General features: G+C 35.6%; 1 protein-coding gene across 2 annotated transcripts in view; it reads left to right on the top strand.

Annotated features, from left to right (window-relative positions):
• Window positions 1-16,989, top strand: part of LOC106884427 (uncharacterized protein DDB_G0283357) — a 114,219-nt gene that overhangs the window by 46,820 nt on the left and 50,410 nt on the right. For both annotated transcript variants that reach the window (XM_052972212.1, XM_052972211.1), the window contains exon 2: window positions 11,520-14,147. In XM_052972212.1, coding sequence (XP_052828172.1) covers window positions 11,603-14,147 — 2,545 coding nt within the window. In that variant the 5' untranslated portion in view covers window positions 11,520-11,602. The remainder of the gene's footprint in view (window positions 1-11,519; window positions 14,148-16,989) is intronic.

The raw sequence follows: 16,989 nt of genomic DNA, 5'->3' as shown, positions 1-16,989 counted from the left end.
ACACACACACACACACACACACATATATATATATATATATATGTATATATATATATATGTATGTATGTATTCGCTAAGTCCACCATCCGAGCGTGATCATTGTCAGGGCCGTAGATTGGCCTCCGTGCTGGTGGCACGTAAAAAGAACCATCCGAGCATGATTGTTACCAGCGTCACCTTACTAGCACTTGTACCAGTGGTAAGTCAAAAACAACATTCAAGCGAGGGCATTGCTAGTGCCGCTGGACTGGCTCCTTTGCAGGTGACATGTAAAAACACCATTTGAGCATTGACCGTTGCCAGTACTGCCTGACTGGCCCTCGTGCTGGTGACATGTAAAAGCACCCACTACACTCTTGGAGTGGTTGGTGTTAGGAAGGACATCCAGCTGTAGACTCAAATTGGAGACTGGTGCAGCCATCTGGCTCACCAGTTCCCAGTCAAACCTTCCAACCCATGCCAGCATTTGCTTACCAACCACATGGTTCCGGGTTCAGTCCCACTGCGTGGCACCTTGGGCAAGTGTCTTCTACTATAGCCTCGGGCCGACCAAAGCCTTGTGAGTGGATTTGGTAGACAGAAACTGAAAGAAGCCCATCGTATATATGTATATATATGTGTGTGTGTTTGTCCTCCTAGCATTGCTTGATAATCGATGCTGGTGTGTTTATGTCCCCGTCACTTAGCGGTTCGGCAAAAAGAGACCGATAGAATAAGTACTAGGCTTACAAAGAATAAGTCCCGGGGTCAATTTGCTCGGCTAAAGGCGGTGCTCCAGCATGGCCACAGTCAAATGACTGAAACAAGTAAAAGAGAAAAATAAAAGAGAAATATATGTATATGTATGTGTATATATATGTATATGTATGTATAGGTGGTGGTGGTGGTGATGATGAAGGAGCAAAATTAGATAGAAAAATCATTAGCTGATTGCAGTACCATCATATGTAACATTCAAAAATAAAATGAATATAAATTAACAAATGTAAGGACATTTACAATGGAAGCTTTATTAATAGCAAAACACAAATCAAAAATCAACTCACAGATACAGCACATGTGAAATAAACCATGACTTCTATCAGAAGCTTAATATCATTGCACAATATTATATCTGGCATTGATGATTATATCAGTTATAAGAATATTCCCATGATGCTGCATGACCAATTGCAAAGTGTATGGAAAACATGTTTATACAGTTACCATTCCATTCAGATGATCAGACAATGAAGGTATTCAAGCATTAATAGATTTCGGAATGCGATTGTTCCAAATTGATAAAACTGATAAAATATTTAAAATCCTTAACAAAACAGATTAAATTCAAAAAGTTATATCTTTAATACACGTCTGAAAGAAAAACTGATCCATATTTACATGGAAAGAATTTTGCCTAAGGAAGAAATACGAAACACATACTCCCTCTCTCTCATATATATATTCTCGGAGTGGTTGGCGTTAGGAAGGGCATCCAGCTGTAGAAACTCTGCCAGATCAGATTGGAGCCTGGTGCAGCCTTCTGGCTTGCCAGTCCTCAGTCAAATCATCCAACCCATGCTAGCATGGAAAGCGGACGTTAAACGATGATGATGATATATATATATATATATATATATATGTATATATATGTATATATATATATATATATATGTATATATATGTATATATATATGAGTATATATAGTAATAATATTAGGGAATAAAAAATTTATTCCAACCTTACAGGCAAAAATCGGTATAATATTATACCGGTTTTCCTAATATATAATATTTAGAGTATATAACTAATTTAGAGACGAACCACCACTCTACAACTCAGTCAACTCAGAACCTGTCCAAATCCGTGCTGTGAGGCATATACCATCTTAATATATCTAAGATTTTAATCTAAAAATTTAAATTAAACAAACATATTACATAAATAAATCATACGAATCATATAAATAAATCATAGAAATATTAATTTAAAAGATTTAAAGTCATTTCTAAATTGGACAGTAAAAATTAATACGATAATATACAATATGGAAGTATAAATGTAAAAAGTTAGTGCTAGTACATAGACTACACGCATTTCATGGCTGAAATAGGACTATATAAAAATCATAAGCAAATTCTATCTGAGTTCATTAGAACGGGGAAATGATTTTACTCCCAAAATCAGTCACTCTTCAGGTCAAATCCCTAAGAAAATACCTAAAATCATTCAAGGAATAAACATAAACATGACAAATGAAAATATATATAAAGAGACAAAATCTGTAAATTAATCCCTACATTAACGGTATTAATATAGTTATTAAGAGTTACAATCTAAAAATATAGCATTATAGTAAACAAGGTTAAAGCATTATGGAATAAGTAGATAATAGTAAAAAAATGCGTTAGTGTACAAAGTTACTAAAAGACGGATGTCAATATTGTTTATAAAATTAAAATAAGGATGAAACTATCTCATCAGATATTTAGCTAACTGAGGGTCCTATGAGCCCATGAAACTGTGAGTAATATGGAGCTGAGTCAACCTTATTAAATAATAATAATAATAATAATAATAATAACATCAACAACAACAACAACAACAACAACAATAATAATAATCTTTTGTACTATAGGCACAAGGCCTGAAATTCAGGAGAGGGGGCTAGTCGATTACATCTACCCCAGTGCTCCACTGGTACTTATTTAATTGACCCTGAAAGGATGAAAGGTAAATTTGACCTTGGTGGAATTTGAACTCAGAACGTAGCAGCAGATGAAATACCACTAAGCATTTCACCCAGTGTGCTAATGCTTCAACCAGCTCACCACCTTAATAGTAATAATAATAATAATAAGGCGGCAAGCCGGCAGAAACATTAGCACGCTGGGCAAAATGCTTAGCAGTATTTTGTCTGTCTTTACGTTCTGAGTTCAAATTCTGCCGAGATTGACTTTGCCTTTCATCCTTTCAGGGTCCATAAATTAAGTACCAGTTGCATACTAGGGTCGATCTAATCGACTGGCCCCCCTCCCCCAAAATTTTGGGCCTTGTGCTTAGAGTAGAAAAGAATAATAATGATAATAATAATAATAATAATAATAATAATAATCCTTTCTACTGAAGGCACAAAACCTTGAAATTTTAGGGGAGGAGACTAGTCAATTTCATCGACCCCCAGTGTTTCACTGGTACTTGATTTATCGACCTCAAAAGGATGAAAGGCAAAGTTGACCTCGGCAAAATTTGAACTCAGAATGTAGCAACAGATGAAATATTGTTAAGCATTTCTCCCTGTGCGCTAACGATTCTGCCAGTTTACTGTCTTAATAATAATAATAATAATAATAACAATAATAATAATAATTTGAATTCCACTTTGTTTTATTTGTCCTCTCATATGTATATGTGTGTACACACACACACACACACAGAGGCTCACACACATACATACATACTTATATATAAGTATATGTTCAGTAATAAGGAATATACATAGATACATGAAAAGGTTGTCATAGACCCAAGCATTTTCCCCTGGAGATGAAATCTCCAGTTTCTTACAAGCCTGCATTTATCAATGAGGTGGAAAGAATTTTGTGGGCTGACAAATCTATTCTATTTGGTTGGTATGATCTAAGTAATCAAATTGTGGTGCTTCTGTGTGAAATTCACTTCTTAACCAAGAATTGTGAATGATAAATTTAAAATTGCACTCACCTCCTTCTACATTATAGTGCTCCACTTTGGTCAAGAGCATAATTTTATATTATATATATATATATATATTTAGAAATATTTCTCATAATATTCTGTTTTGTGTTTTGCTGCAGCGTGATCAATACTGGTCTCTGTAAGGTTCATAGAACATACACAGTGATATACGAAATATATATATTCAGTATACATATGAAAATATAATTACATAAATTCTTGATATAAGCAAACATTTCTTGTACCTTGAGATCTCAGTTTTTCTGCTTGCATGAGCTCAGCAGTGAAACAGAAAGAATTTAATGGGTTGGCAAATCTATTTTAGCCCATATAATGTTCATAAAACACACACACACACACACACACACACACACACACACACACACACACACATGCACACGCGTGCACATAGCTGTGTGCTTCAGTCCTGCATGACAAATTGGGTCTTCTACTATAGCCCTGGGTTAATCAAAGCCTCGTGAATGGATTTAGTACAGAGAAACTGAAAGAGACATGCTGTACACACACACACACACACACACATATATATGTATGTATGTATGTATGTATGTATGAGTGTATGTGTGCTTGTCTCCTTGTCTTGACATGACATGGTAGTTGTAAATGAAGGCTATACAAGCAGTGTCATTCACTTCCAACATTCTACAAAATCATGTTGACAACTTTTCTTCATAGTTCTCACTTCTGGGCTGTCTTTTCTGCTTGTGTTAGAGAAGGCATTCCTCTCCCAGGTCTTGCTGGATTTGGATTGTCATCAGTGCTTCTGTAACTTTGTTCTTTTTTTTTTTCTCGGTAGGGGTGTTGACTCTACATGCACCTATTTTTACCTCTGAGAAGAGGCAGTTCATATTAGTCTGGCCCTTATTCTTTGATTTGTCCAGCATGGCACAGCTCTCAGAGTCATTGAAGCACACAAGCTACCACACCACAACAAGGACTGGATCTCATGGTGGCCTTGCAAGGTTATAGGTAAAGGTTATGAACAAGCCAGGCAAGCCAACATATCACATGTATAATCACTGTTGAGTTCTTTTGTACATGCATCATGGATTCACTGTATAACTATATGGTAGGATGCATAACTGGTAGGCTTTCCATTTTCTGCAGCATTGTTAATGTCTTGCTGGTAGATATAGAAATCAGCTCTCAATTCCTTTTGTTGAATTCTTATATAATTTAGTATTTCAGATTCCACCTTTGCAAAAATATATCAGCAGCATATTGCTGAAATAAATCTTGATAATATTTAATTGAGTTGGGCAGATGTGCATAAAAATTCTGACATGATAAACTTTTGTTTTGATTTAATCTGAGGAACAGAACACCAGATTGATGTCCATTTCCTCCATCATTTCATATAACAACAAACTGAAAAGCACCATAAGCCACAAGTGTCCTATTCATTGTTTTGAAATCTACTGTTTCTACTCTTCATGACAATATCTCTCTCTTATCATATTCATTTCCTATACAAATCATGGTTAGTGCATTACATTCTGAAGCATTAAATCTTTGCTGATATTCTACATTAGGACATTTGTCAGCACCAACCAGCATTTTTGAAGCTCAATGAGGGAGTTGCTTCAAAGGAAAATTTAAAACTTCTTATATAGCTTTTTCTAGAATGTCACATTTCATGCAGTTTTAGAGTTAAACTTTAAACTATGATGGTTCTCATATCTTTGTTCAAATCAGCTATAGAATATAGCTTTAGGAAGAGAAAGTAAAGAATCAATTCAGTGGTACTCCAGTCCCAGGACTTTGAGAGTCAGTATGAAACTTCTTTCATGGATGATAATAGCTCCAAGTGATATCGTTTGAAATTCACAGTTATAAGCCTGAATGTTTTTAAGCAAATAATTGGACTCCAGCAGCATTCATAAAAGCACTGGGAGATTCTGGCAACATTCTCAGATGGACTGTACCATCTAAACAACAAATTTCAGTGTCTCCATTTTTGCTACACGCTTGGTGCACAAATTTTATGGTATACGGCGAATTTGTCTACAACAATTCATCTACAGCAGTTTATCTATGGATACAATTCATCTGCGCACACACACACGCGCGCGCACACATACAACCACATACAGATAAATTGTTGTAGATGAATTGTTGCAGACGAATTGTTGTAGACAAATTCACCTAGAACCAATTTTTATATGGCATCAATAGAGAATATTTGTGAGATCCATAATCATAAGTTAGGTCAGAGTTAAAGGCTCCTTCATCTCATTATTTTGAGGTGATTGATGCTCTTCTTTGGTAGACATGTTCTATGTTGCCTACATTAAGTGCTCTACATAAAGTAAGTTTGCTGTTATCCTTGAACTCCAGATTCTTGCTGATAATGGTTAACTCTATGCATTCTATATTCTTCAAGTCTTTGTTGATGCTCTAATGTTTCTTGCAAGCAACAGTTCACTCCATACAATCTATTTTCTTCACACATTTGGTGCCACTGTTCTGGTGTGTTTTGTTGACAGTGGCTGTTTCACACCTTCTATTTTCTGCAAGCTTTTGTTGTCTTTGTTCTGGTCAATCTAGCTTGCAACATTTTGGTAGCTTCTTTATTAAAAATTCATGATCAAATTGTCATTTGACTGTCATCCACATTAATGGGATGCCTAAAAAGCACAGCGAATAAGTGTAACTAAGAAATAAGTTGTTTTCCAAATAAATTGGACTGTATTTAGCTTAGAAATTTCCTGGCATCTATAATAATTAAATGGTGCTTGCGAGTAATTATACCTCTGTGCATGTGTAGCCTCAATAAAAACATACAACTCAATGAAAATGTTTCATATATAAATTAATAATGGTAGAAAAATTATTCAGACGTAATAGAAGTATCTTTTCTTAGTTTATATACAGATTTACAAAGTCTGCATTTTCTACTGAAATGACAGAATACTGTTTAAATCCTTTTATCTTTTTTTGTATGTTTTGTCCAGCACTAGATGACAACAAAAGAACAACAAAAATATGCATACACACAAAATGATTGGATTTCCCCAAGGAAGCGATAAGCTGTTTTTTATCGCTTCCTTGGAAATCCGATCCAAATCCAAACTATTTTTTACTTGCTGAGTCAGGAAGACAAGGCAATGTCTTATGGCCTTTGCAAGTCTTCTGAGACATAAGATGGATGTCATTAACATTCCATTTAAACCATTGCGAGCTGATGCCTACAGGGAGGATGTTAACCTAGAGAAGATTCCAGAAGATAATGTTTTAAGAAGGATTGAGCATAAGTTACAATAGATAAAACAAGTGGCATGAGAAGAGAGAGAGAGAGAGAGGAATGGGTTAGATGTGTTTGAATGAAGGCAACAACTCCAAGGAACAGGTCATTCATTATATTATGTGTGTGTGCAAGTATGTATCTGTTTTAGAATTGGTGCATTGTGTCTCTATGAATCATAAGAGGCATCTAAAAGGGCTGTTAATGAGAATCCTTTGCAAAACCATCCTAAATATATCAGCATGGAAAAGCCAACATAAATGCTGATGAAAGCTGATGATGTGTGTGTGTGTGTTTGCATGTGAGAGTTGGGTGCATTATATTTTCTGTTCTTCTTTTCGTAAGACAGTAGGGTGAGATTTGGCTGCTATTTCTAGTAGATTGAATGACTGTGTTGTTGCCACCTCAACCATATTTTACTGTTTGTCTCCCAATCCACTTTTCAACTTTCTGCTTAAACTTTTACTTTATTGCTAACCACTGGAAGACAACCTGAGAATTGCATCAAACTCAAAAGCATCATAAATTGTATTCTTTTATTCTTTTACTTGTTTCAGTCATTTTGACTGTGGCCATGTTAGAGCACCACCTTTTAGTCGAAGAAATCGACCCCTGGACTTATTCTTTGTAAGCCTGGTTCTTATTTTATCAGAGTCTTTTGCCGAACTGCTAAGTTACAGGGATGTAAACACAAATACATACACACACACATATATATATATATATATATATATATATATATATATATATGTATATCTGTGGAGGTGCAATGGCCCAGTGGTTAGGGCAGCGGTCATAGGATCGCATTTTCGATTCCCAGACCGGGCGTTGTAAGTGTTTATTGAGCGAAAACACCTAAAGCTCCACGAGGCTCCAGTAGGGGATGGTGGTGAACCCTGCTGTACTCTTCTACCACAACTTTCTCTGACTCTTACTTCTTGTTTCTGTTGTGCCTGTAATTCAAAGGGTGAGCCTTGTCACACTGTGTCACGCTGAATCTCCCATAGAACTACGTTAAGGGTACACGTGTCTGTGGAGTGCTCAGCCACTTGCACGTTAATTTCACGTGCGGGCTGTTCCGTTGATCGGATCGACTGGAACCCTCGACGTCGTAAATGACGGAGTGCCATGCCAATAACAATATGTATATCTATCTATCTATATACATATATGTGTGTGTGTATATATATATATGCGACAGGCTCATTTCAGTTTCCTTCTATCAAATCTCCACTCATAAGGCTTTGGTCAGCCCAAGGTTATAGTAGAAGACACTTGCCAGGATGCCACACAGTGGAACTGAACCCAAAACCATGTTGTTGGGAAGCAAGCTTCTTACCACACAGCTATGCTTGTGCCTATATTAACGTTTTTGTTAACAATGCTCCTATGAATAATAACATTGCCTAAATTCAAGACTTTTACTTTTTAATTGATATTGTATTAAGTAAAATAAAGCCTATTTATGCAGAATTTAAATGGCTGTCATGATGAAATTCAAATTCATAGTGAAGAGCATTGTGATTATATTGAGAGGTAGATATACAAGAGAGAATATTTTCAACATGTTCATCTAACTTTTTTAATTGTAGACATTAATTTATCGATTAGAAACATGAATGTTATGTTTAACATTTTTGTTGTAATGTTTCAACCATTCACAGTTAAGAGTCATAAAATGAAATTTATATTTTAATTATGTATATTTATATAAGATTTATACTTACCTATAGGCATGGCTGTATGGTTAAGAAGCTTTCTTAGCAACCACTTGATTTCAGGTTCAGGCCTACTGCACAGCACATTGAACTGGTGTCTTCTACTTAAGTCCTAAACCAACCAGTGCTACATGAATTAATTTGGAGGATAAAACTGTAGAAGCCTGTTGTATACACACACACACTCATGTCATATCATATATATATATATATAATATATATTATTTTATTGTTTTACTTGTTTCAGTCATTTGACAGTGGCCATGCTGAAGCATCACTTGAGAGGGTTTTAGTTGAAGAAATCAACCCCAGAATAGTACTTATTCTTTCGGTCTCTTTTGCCAGACTGCAAAGTTATTTACTCTCCTTTCACAAATTTTACCACAGTGGATAAGGGTGAAGATTAGGATAAGGTGAAGATTGAAAGTACCAAACAGATGCGGTGTTGTTATAGCGTTTCTTAACTGTGATGGGTGTTAATATTTGTTAGTGATTACTGAGAGACACAGAATTGTAACTTAACACTCCATGTATTTTTATATCCTTTTTATTATTCTCTTTGTGTGTGTGTGTGTGTGTGTGCACACGCCTCTGTGTGCCTATGTTCCTATGTACATACATACATACATATATATCTATAAAATAATCATCATCATCGTTATTGTCATTAATGGAGCCTGCATGTGGCCACCTGACTTGCTGGTTGTTGCTGTCATTTTCCTAAAACCATACCATACCATCATAAAAACAAAAAGGCAAAGACACACTAGATAATGTATTACTATACCCACTATACTCAAAAAAAGTTGGGATGGTCATGGTTGGAACATCTTTGCTTGTAGACCTACTCAGGTAGGTCTGATTAGGGGCTGAACAACAACAAAGACAATGATATTGTCATCATCAACTCTACTACCATAGTTACTTAGTTGTGTGATTTGTAGCTTTTATACTAGATTGCCTCTCTTTTCTCCCCCAATTCAGTCTATAAATGTCAACTACTTTCTGTCCTCCTGTATTTTCATGTAATCTTTACAGTATCTTTGATTTGATTGTACTCATCATTTAATTCTATGCTTGAAATATTGCTTTTTTGTGTTTTTTTTTCTTCTTTTTTGGGCAGGGTGGGGTTTGATCAGAGAAATCAGATAAAGCAATATTTGTTTCAATATCTGTAAAAAATCTCAATTGTTTTGATACTAACTTGTGCTGAAGTATTCATAAACTTTCATTAATTAAACAATATTTTATTGTAACATAAATCATTTTATGATATTTTGGTAAGTTAATATCAGCATAATATACTAAGAAATTTATATCTAAAGTTAGAGATATTTTGCTGAATTCTTCCTAAACCTAAACCTTGATTAAATTGGAATATGAAAGCAGTCTGTGTTTTAAGAAGTATAGTTGTGAATCAGTTATCACAATATACCATATTTACTTGTGCATTAGTTACACTCATGTATAAGTCACACCCCTAATTTAGTTTTAAATCTTGGTACAAAATTTTTTCCCTTCATATTTAAATTTGATATTAGCTTTGCCCTTCATATAAGTTGTGCTCCTGTTTTTTTTTCAGTTAAAATTAAGTATAAAATGGTGCAAATTCATCACCATCATCATCATCATTTGATGCCTGTTTTCCATGCTGGCATGGGTAGAATAGTTTGACAGGGAAGTGGCAAGTTGCAGAGCTGTGTTGAGTTCTGATGTCATGTTTGCTATGGATCCTATCGGCTGGATGTCCTTCCTAATGCAAACCACTTTACAGAATGTATTGGGTGCTTTTTCCATGCATGGGCACTAATGAGGTGGTCATGTACCTTGCAAGATAGGAAAGAATGGAGATGGAGGACAAGGAAAGGGAGGAAAAAGCTCGTACTACTAAGGAAAAATATTTGGGAGGGGCTGTATGCCAGGTGTCAAAAGGCTAAAGGATGATAGAGGGACAACTGCAGGTGTCTTGCTATAGAGGAGATATATGACTAAAGGAGATGAGAAGTTAGTGATGGGTTTTTAGAGCAAACTTTTAAGGAACAAGAAACAGGAAGGTGAGCATAAAAGAGGACAAGGACAATTAATTTTGGGAGGGGATGTGTGAGGAAGGCATAAACAGGTGAATGTAGAGGTTAGTGTAGTGAGTGATGAACAAGGATGGGGGTGCAGATGATGGGAAATACCAGTATGCAAAGGGGTAACGTGGTTTATATATAGGCATGGCTCAGGAAGGAGAATAAAACAGAAAGTAGTAGAACAGTGTGCAAGATTTAGGAACTGTGGACAAGGAGAGATAGGGATTCATAAGGGTGTTAGCTCTCTGTCGCTTACGACGAGGGTTCCAGTTGATCCGATCAACGGAACAGCCTGCTCGCGAAATTAACGTGCAAGTGGTTGAGCACTCCACAGACACGTGTACGCTTAACATAGTTCTCGGGGATATTCAGTGTGACAAGGCTGGCCCTTTGAATTACAGGCACAACAGAAACAGGAAGTAAGAGTGAGACAAAGTTGTGGTGAAAGAGTATAGCAGGGTTCGCCACCATCCCCTGCTGGAGCCTCGTGGAGCTTTAGGTGTTTTCGCTCAATAAACACTCACAATGCCCGGTCTGGAAATCGAAACCGCGATCCTATGACTGCAAGCCCGCTGCCCTAACCACTGGGCCATTGCGCCTCTACACATAAGGGTAAACACAAGTAAATATGGTAAGTGAATTTTGCATTTGGACAGTTCAAAAGAGATATGGATGGATATATTATTTAAAAGGAAATTACTTATATTCATGCATCAGTTAAAAATTGATTATGTTAATAATTTTTTTTTCTTCTGTCTTTCTAGGTTGTTCTCACTTTGAGTATATCCTGTGGATTCAATGACACTACAAACTCCATTTTACCAAATTTAAAAGTTTTTCTCCAGAAATGCATGCTGTCATGTATAACCATCTTACCAACAGTTGCTCAAACTCTGTTGTTGATTCTACAAACCAATGCCATATAAAAATCAAAACTGAAGATGTCAAAGATCTCAGTTCCTGTAATTTTAGTCCAAACTATAAAAATTCTTCAAAATTACTTCTTAACGGGTCGAATTCCACTGTGGATTTTACCATGTCTGCAAAAGGTGGTGGGAACCAAACATTTTCTACGAGTCAAGAATCTAAAAGTTGTTTTAAGGAATCCTCAGATGTTAGTAATCAGAAAAACTTTCTACTTGATAAAGTTCTTGGACACTCTGTTGAGAACTTGATGAAATTTGCTGAAATCTTATACAAATGTACTTTGTGTACAACTCTGCCATCTATTCTGACATCACGGGATAGCTTCATTAGCCATGTCAATGACCAACACTTAACAAAAAAGCAATCTTATAAAGATTGCCAACATTGCAATTTCAACTTTAGTACTGAAGAAGATCTCCGTGCACATTGCCGTTTTTCTCATGGCATTGAAACTTCTGATACTGAATTAGACTCTCCTGAAGCTTCGCCTATCGATGAATTTACCAATAAGAGTGGAACTGAAATCAGTACAGAAAATCAGTGTACAATAAGTGATCCCAACAAGACGATGCAGTACCGGACGTCGCGATTTGTCATGGACTCAGTCCATGGGAAGCAGCGACAACTGGCACCCTCTGCACCATTATTTGGGCATGTTAATGGTAACAGTGTAGCTAGCAGCAGTAGTAGTACTGGTACAAATATATCTGTTAATAATAACAGTAGCAATGGCTGCACTAATAGTAACAGCAATAACAAGATCAGTGTAAATTCTGTCAAAGATAGTGTGAAACCAGAGAAAATGACAATGGAAGAAAATATAACACGTCTTCAGCAGCTAGCAGATCAAATTCTGATATCAAACACTCGGCTACATGGAGGTGGAAATTCCTCTGGCTTCCATAGTGCTATGTCAAATCCAAGTTACACACATGACTTTGGTAAGTACACTAAGCTGATCCGAGAAGGTGGCAACATTGTTTATTTTTGCCAGGTGTGTAACTGTAAGTGTCAGGCACGTGCGGCTTTCTTAAGTCATTGCTCAAGCTACCAACATCGTGCACGTGTCGATACTGCTGATAGAAGTGTGTCTTCTGACCAACAGATACAACACCATCATCAATCGCAGCAACAACAACAACAACAACACAAGCAACAGCTCACAACCCTCCCACCTCTACCTACACATTCACAACCTCTACCCCATCCAATACCCCCACAAACAAATATACATTCATCACATCAGAACATACAATCCCATCATCAGAAACAGCATCAACAGCAACAACACCAAAAACAGCAGCAACAACCACAACAAAAATTGTCTCCTAATTTCAAAAGAGAATCATCTCATTGTACCTCAAATAGTAATGGTAACTATGTTTCGACAAAGAAAGTGTCCAGTTATTCTTCTATACCATCTTCACTTACATCTTCTTCTTCCTCCTCAGCCTATTCCCCCACTTCTTTATTAGAAGATTCTAGCAACAATGATACAAATAATGCTACCACAAACAGCTCCCATAATAGTAATAACTGTAAAACAGACTCGGACGATAATAGTGTTACTCAGCCAAGTACCCAACCAAACTTAAGATCTCATGCAACAAATAATCCTTTGGGAGGAGAACGGCTGTCACCAGTTTCTAGTGACACTCCAAAAGAGGTTTCTGACAATGAACTGGATAAAGAAACAAAGAGTCAAGATGTAACTAGTGATGGTGAGCCAAATTCTGACCGCGAGTCTGCTCCTCGACAGAGGCGTAAGCGACATGCTCCTGTAGCCGTACGCCATCAACCACAGTTGACAACCTCTTGGTCTGATTCAGATTCAGACGAGGAGTTTAACTCAAGTAAAAATAATAAAAAAACTGCTGATAATATGTCCTTAACTGCTGGTGAAAACACTTCACTCGAAAAGCTTTCTTGTAAGTCTAAAGAAGACAAAAATCAAGTTCATGCGAGCAGTTCTGATCAAACTGTTAATGAACAAGGTAAAGACTTCCCTCCACTAAAAAAGACAAAAGATACCTCTGATAGAAGCTTTACAGATAAACAAAGCTCTAGTAGTAACAACCAAGATGTTCTGGAGAATCAGACTCAGTTCTCTTCTATGGAACAAACTTTTCCACAGGGTGTAGATTCATTAGGTATGTTATCTTCTGTTGTTGAAAGTTTGCTCATACATCCAAACCAGTCCATGTCCACTTCTCAAAGCCTGGAGAAAGTTTTGGGGACATCTATAAAAACTGAACCTGAAGACCAAAGTGAAAATGACATTGGCCTTAAAGGAATTTACCGATGCTCATTTTGTGATTTTGTTTGCTATGACATACGAGACTATGAGGAGCATTTCATTCGAGAACATGACTCTGATCTTCTTGATGCTAACATTACGGATTCTTCAGGGAAGTCTGTTCATGGAGAATACTGGAAGATGTTAAAAATTAAGGAGGTTTTACCAGGTAAGTATTTCAGCATAAATTAATTTTTAAGTAGACATTTTGAAAAATTCATGTTTCAAAATTAAGTTTACACTTTAAATTGTTCTGTGTATTGCAGATGTAGAATATTTGGTGATATTTATTAAGTTAGCAGTCTAATACAATTTTTTTTCTTTTTGTAAATTACCCACTACTTCTGCTCTAGTTTTATTCATATAGTATTTATGCCTGCTTTGGGGTTAGTTTGAGGTTTTTTGTTATAGGGGTTCTTTGGGGTTAGTTTGATGTTTTTTGTTATAGGATTATATTCTACAATCTTGAAGTGTCTCTTCCAGTGTTTATAGATATAACATTTTTAAAAAGTCAATTTATACAGATATCTTCGTTACTGTGGATGATGTTTGCACAGCACTCAACTTTATAGTCATTTCACCTTATAGCAAAATAATAATTAATTATAACAACACAATAATTAATTGCCTTGTAATTTCCTTTTAACAGCACACCTAATTTTCTTGCTGAATAATTTAGGAATCTTTTAAAGTTGAGTGGATGACTATGTTTAATCTTTCCTGTTGTATAACACAGCTTGTACGATTGTGATAAATTTACTGATCTTAATTTACAGCAAATTCACGGTCCTACATTGTTGCTTTTTAACATATCACTACTTCTTGGATTTTGTTCCATTTTGCTTTTCTCTTTAGCTTTATAAGAAAAAAAGTGTCAAGGAGATAGATGATTGACAGTACAGTGGTTAATATGAAGTTTGAAACTTTGGATATTAATAGATAAAAGGAAGCTCCACTGAGCAAAATATTTCAGGAACAAAAGTTAGCATATAAAGATTGTTGCAAGATAATGAAAAATAGATTGGTAAATGCCAGTGAATGTAAATTTAGCCAATAATAATAATAATAATGATAATAATAATAATGATAACGATAATAATAATAATAATAATAATAATAATAATAATAATAATGATAGGAATGCCCTAGGAATGATAGCAAAAGGGGCTGATTGCTACCTAGCTCGGAAATCAGGAAACTCCAAAATGGCAGAATTTCAAAAGATAGTGCTCTTGGGAACTGTCCATATCCTACGTAAAATAGTGTCTATGTAATCTCAAATTTTAAAACAAACATATAATTTTAAAATTTTTTTCTTAAACATTCTCTAGAACAATACTATGTGCAAAATTAAATATATGACACCTTAGGCATAACACCAACATGAACTTCTAACTTGTTGTCTCTTGAGGTCTTTGGGTGGGACTTGGAGTCAACTTGTACAAATACAAAGCAAAAGTCAAACAGATGATGATGATGATGATGATAATAATAATAATAATAATAATAATAATAATATTGCTATCAGAAAAATGTGGTACCTTAAAGCAACAATGTTATCTATTGTTATCAGGGCACTTGGAATGATATCAAACAGAGCAAACAAATATGTGGACCAACTTCCTAGCAGCCCCAAAATAAGTGAATTGCAAACAACCATATTCTTAGGTACCTCACATAAATTCCTCTCCATGTAAATGCAATCTTACTCATTCAATGTTTTTTTTTAACACACAGTTATCAGTTTTTTTCAGTTGTATGGTACCTCACCTGTTAACTTTTTTAGATGCAAAATTTTGTTATCCTTTGACATTTCTACTAGAAACTTTGATGCAGCTTGTATAATGATAATGTGTAATGATAATGATGATGACAACAATGATGATAACAAATAATCATAATAATAATGGTTCCAAATTTTGGCACAGGGCCAGCAATTTCAGGTGGCCATGAGTTAAGTTGATTACATCAACTGCAATGCTTAACTAGTATCAATTTTATTGACTTCGAAAGGCTGAAAGGCAAAGTCAACCTTGGCAGAATTTGAACTCAGAATGAAAAGACAGACAGAATACCACTAAGGATTTTGGCCAGCATGCTAACAATTCTTCCAGCTTGCCTAATAATAATAATAATAATAATAATAATAATAACAACAACAACAACAACAACAGCAGCAGCAGCAGCAGCAACAACAACAACAACAACAACAACAACAACAACAACAACAACAACAACAACAACAACAACAACAACAACAACAACAACAACAACAACAACAACAATCTTTTCTATTATAGGCACATGGTCTGCAATTTGGGGGAGGGGGATAGTTGATTTCATTGACCCCCAAAAGGGTGAAAGGCAGAGTCAACCTCGGTGGAATTTGAACGTAAAGATGAACAGCTTATTATTTTGCCTGGTGTGCTAACAATTCTGCCAGCTCACCATCTTAATAATAATAATAATAATAATAATAATAATAATAATAATAATAATAACAATAATGACTAGCTGGACTCATGAAAAATTCATGGCAAACATAAAAAATGTAAGTAAATTGTGTGCTGGTGCCATGAGAAATGTTTCTATGTTGTGACGGTTGCTGAATATAGAAAGAAATGTAAAACCGATAACTATATAATCCAACCAAAATATCTGTTACGCAAATGTAAACAGAATTACTATTTAGCCTTAAAATACATTGTACATATTCAAAGAACCTTCTTGGTTTAGTGATACAGAACGTTCTTCTGGTATTTTTTTATTCTTTTACTTGTTTCAGTCATTTGACACTGGCCATGCTGGAGCACCACCCTTTAGTTGAAGTAATCAACCCCTAGACTTATTCCCTGTAAACCTGGTGCTTATTCTATCATTTACCTCTGCCGAACAGCTAAGTTAATGGGACGCAAACACACCAACATCGGTTGTCAAGCAATGGTAGGGAGGAACAAACACAGACACACACTTTCTCTCTCTCTCTCTCTCTCTCTCTCTCTCTCTCTCTC

The sequence above is a fragment of the Octopus bimaculoides genome, chromosome 1 (assembly GCF_001194135.2).
Source record: "Octopus bimaculoides isolate UCB-OBI-ISO-001 chromosome 1, ASM119413v2, whole genome shotgun sequence".
Classification (NCBI taxonomy): Eukaryota; Metazoa; Mollusca; class Cephalopoda; order Octopoda; family Octopodidae; genus Octopus; species Octopus bimaculoides.
The sequence above is the reverse complement of the archived record's forward strand: the minus strand, read 5'-3'. Positions and strand labels throughout refer to the sequence as shown.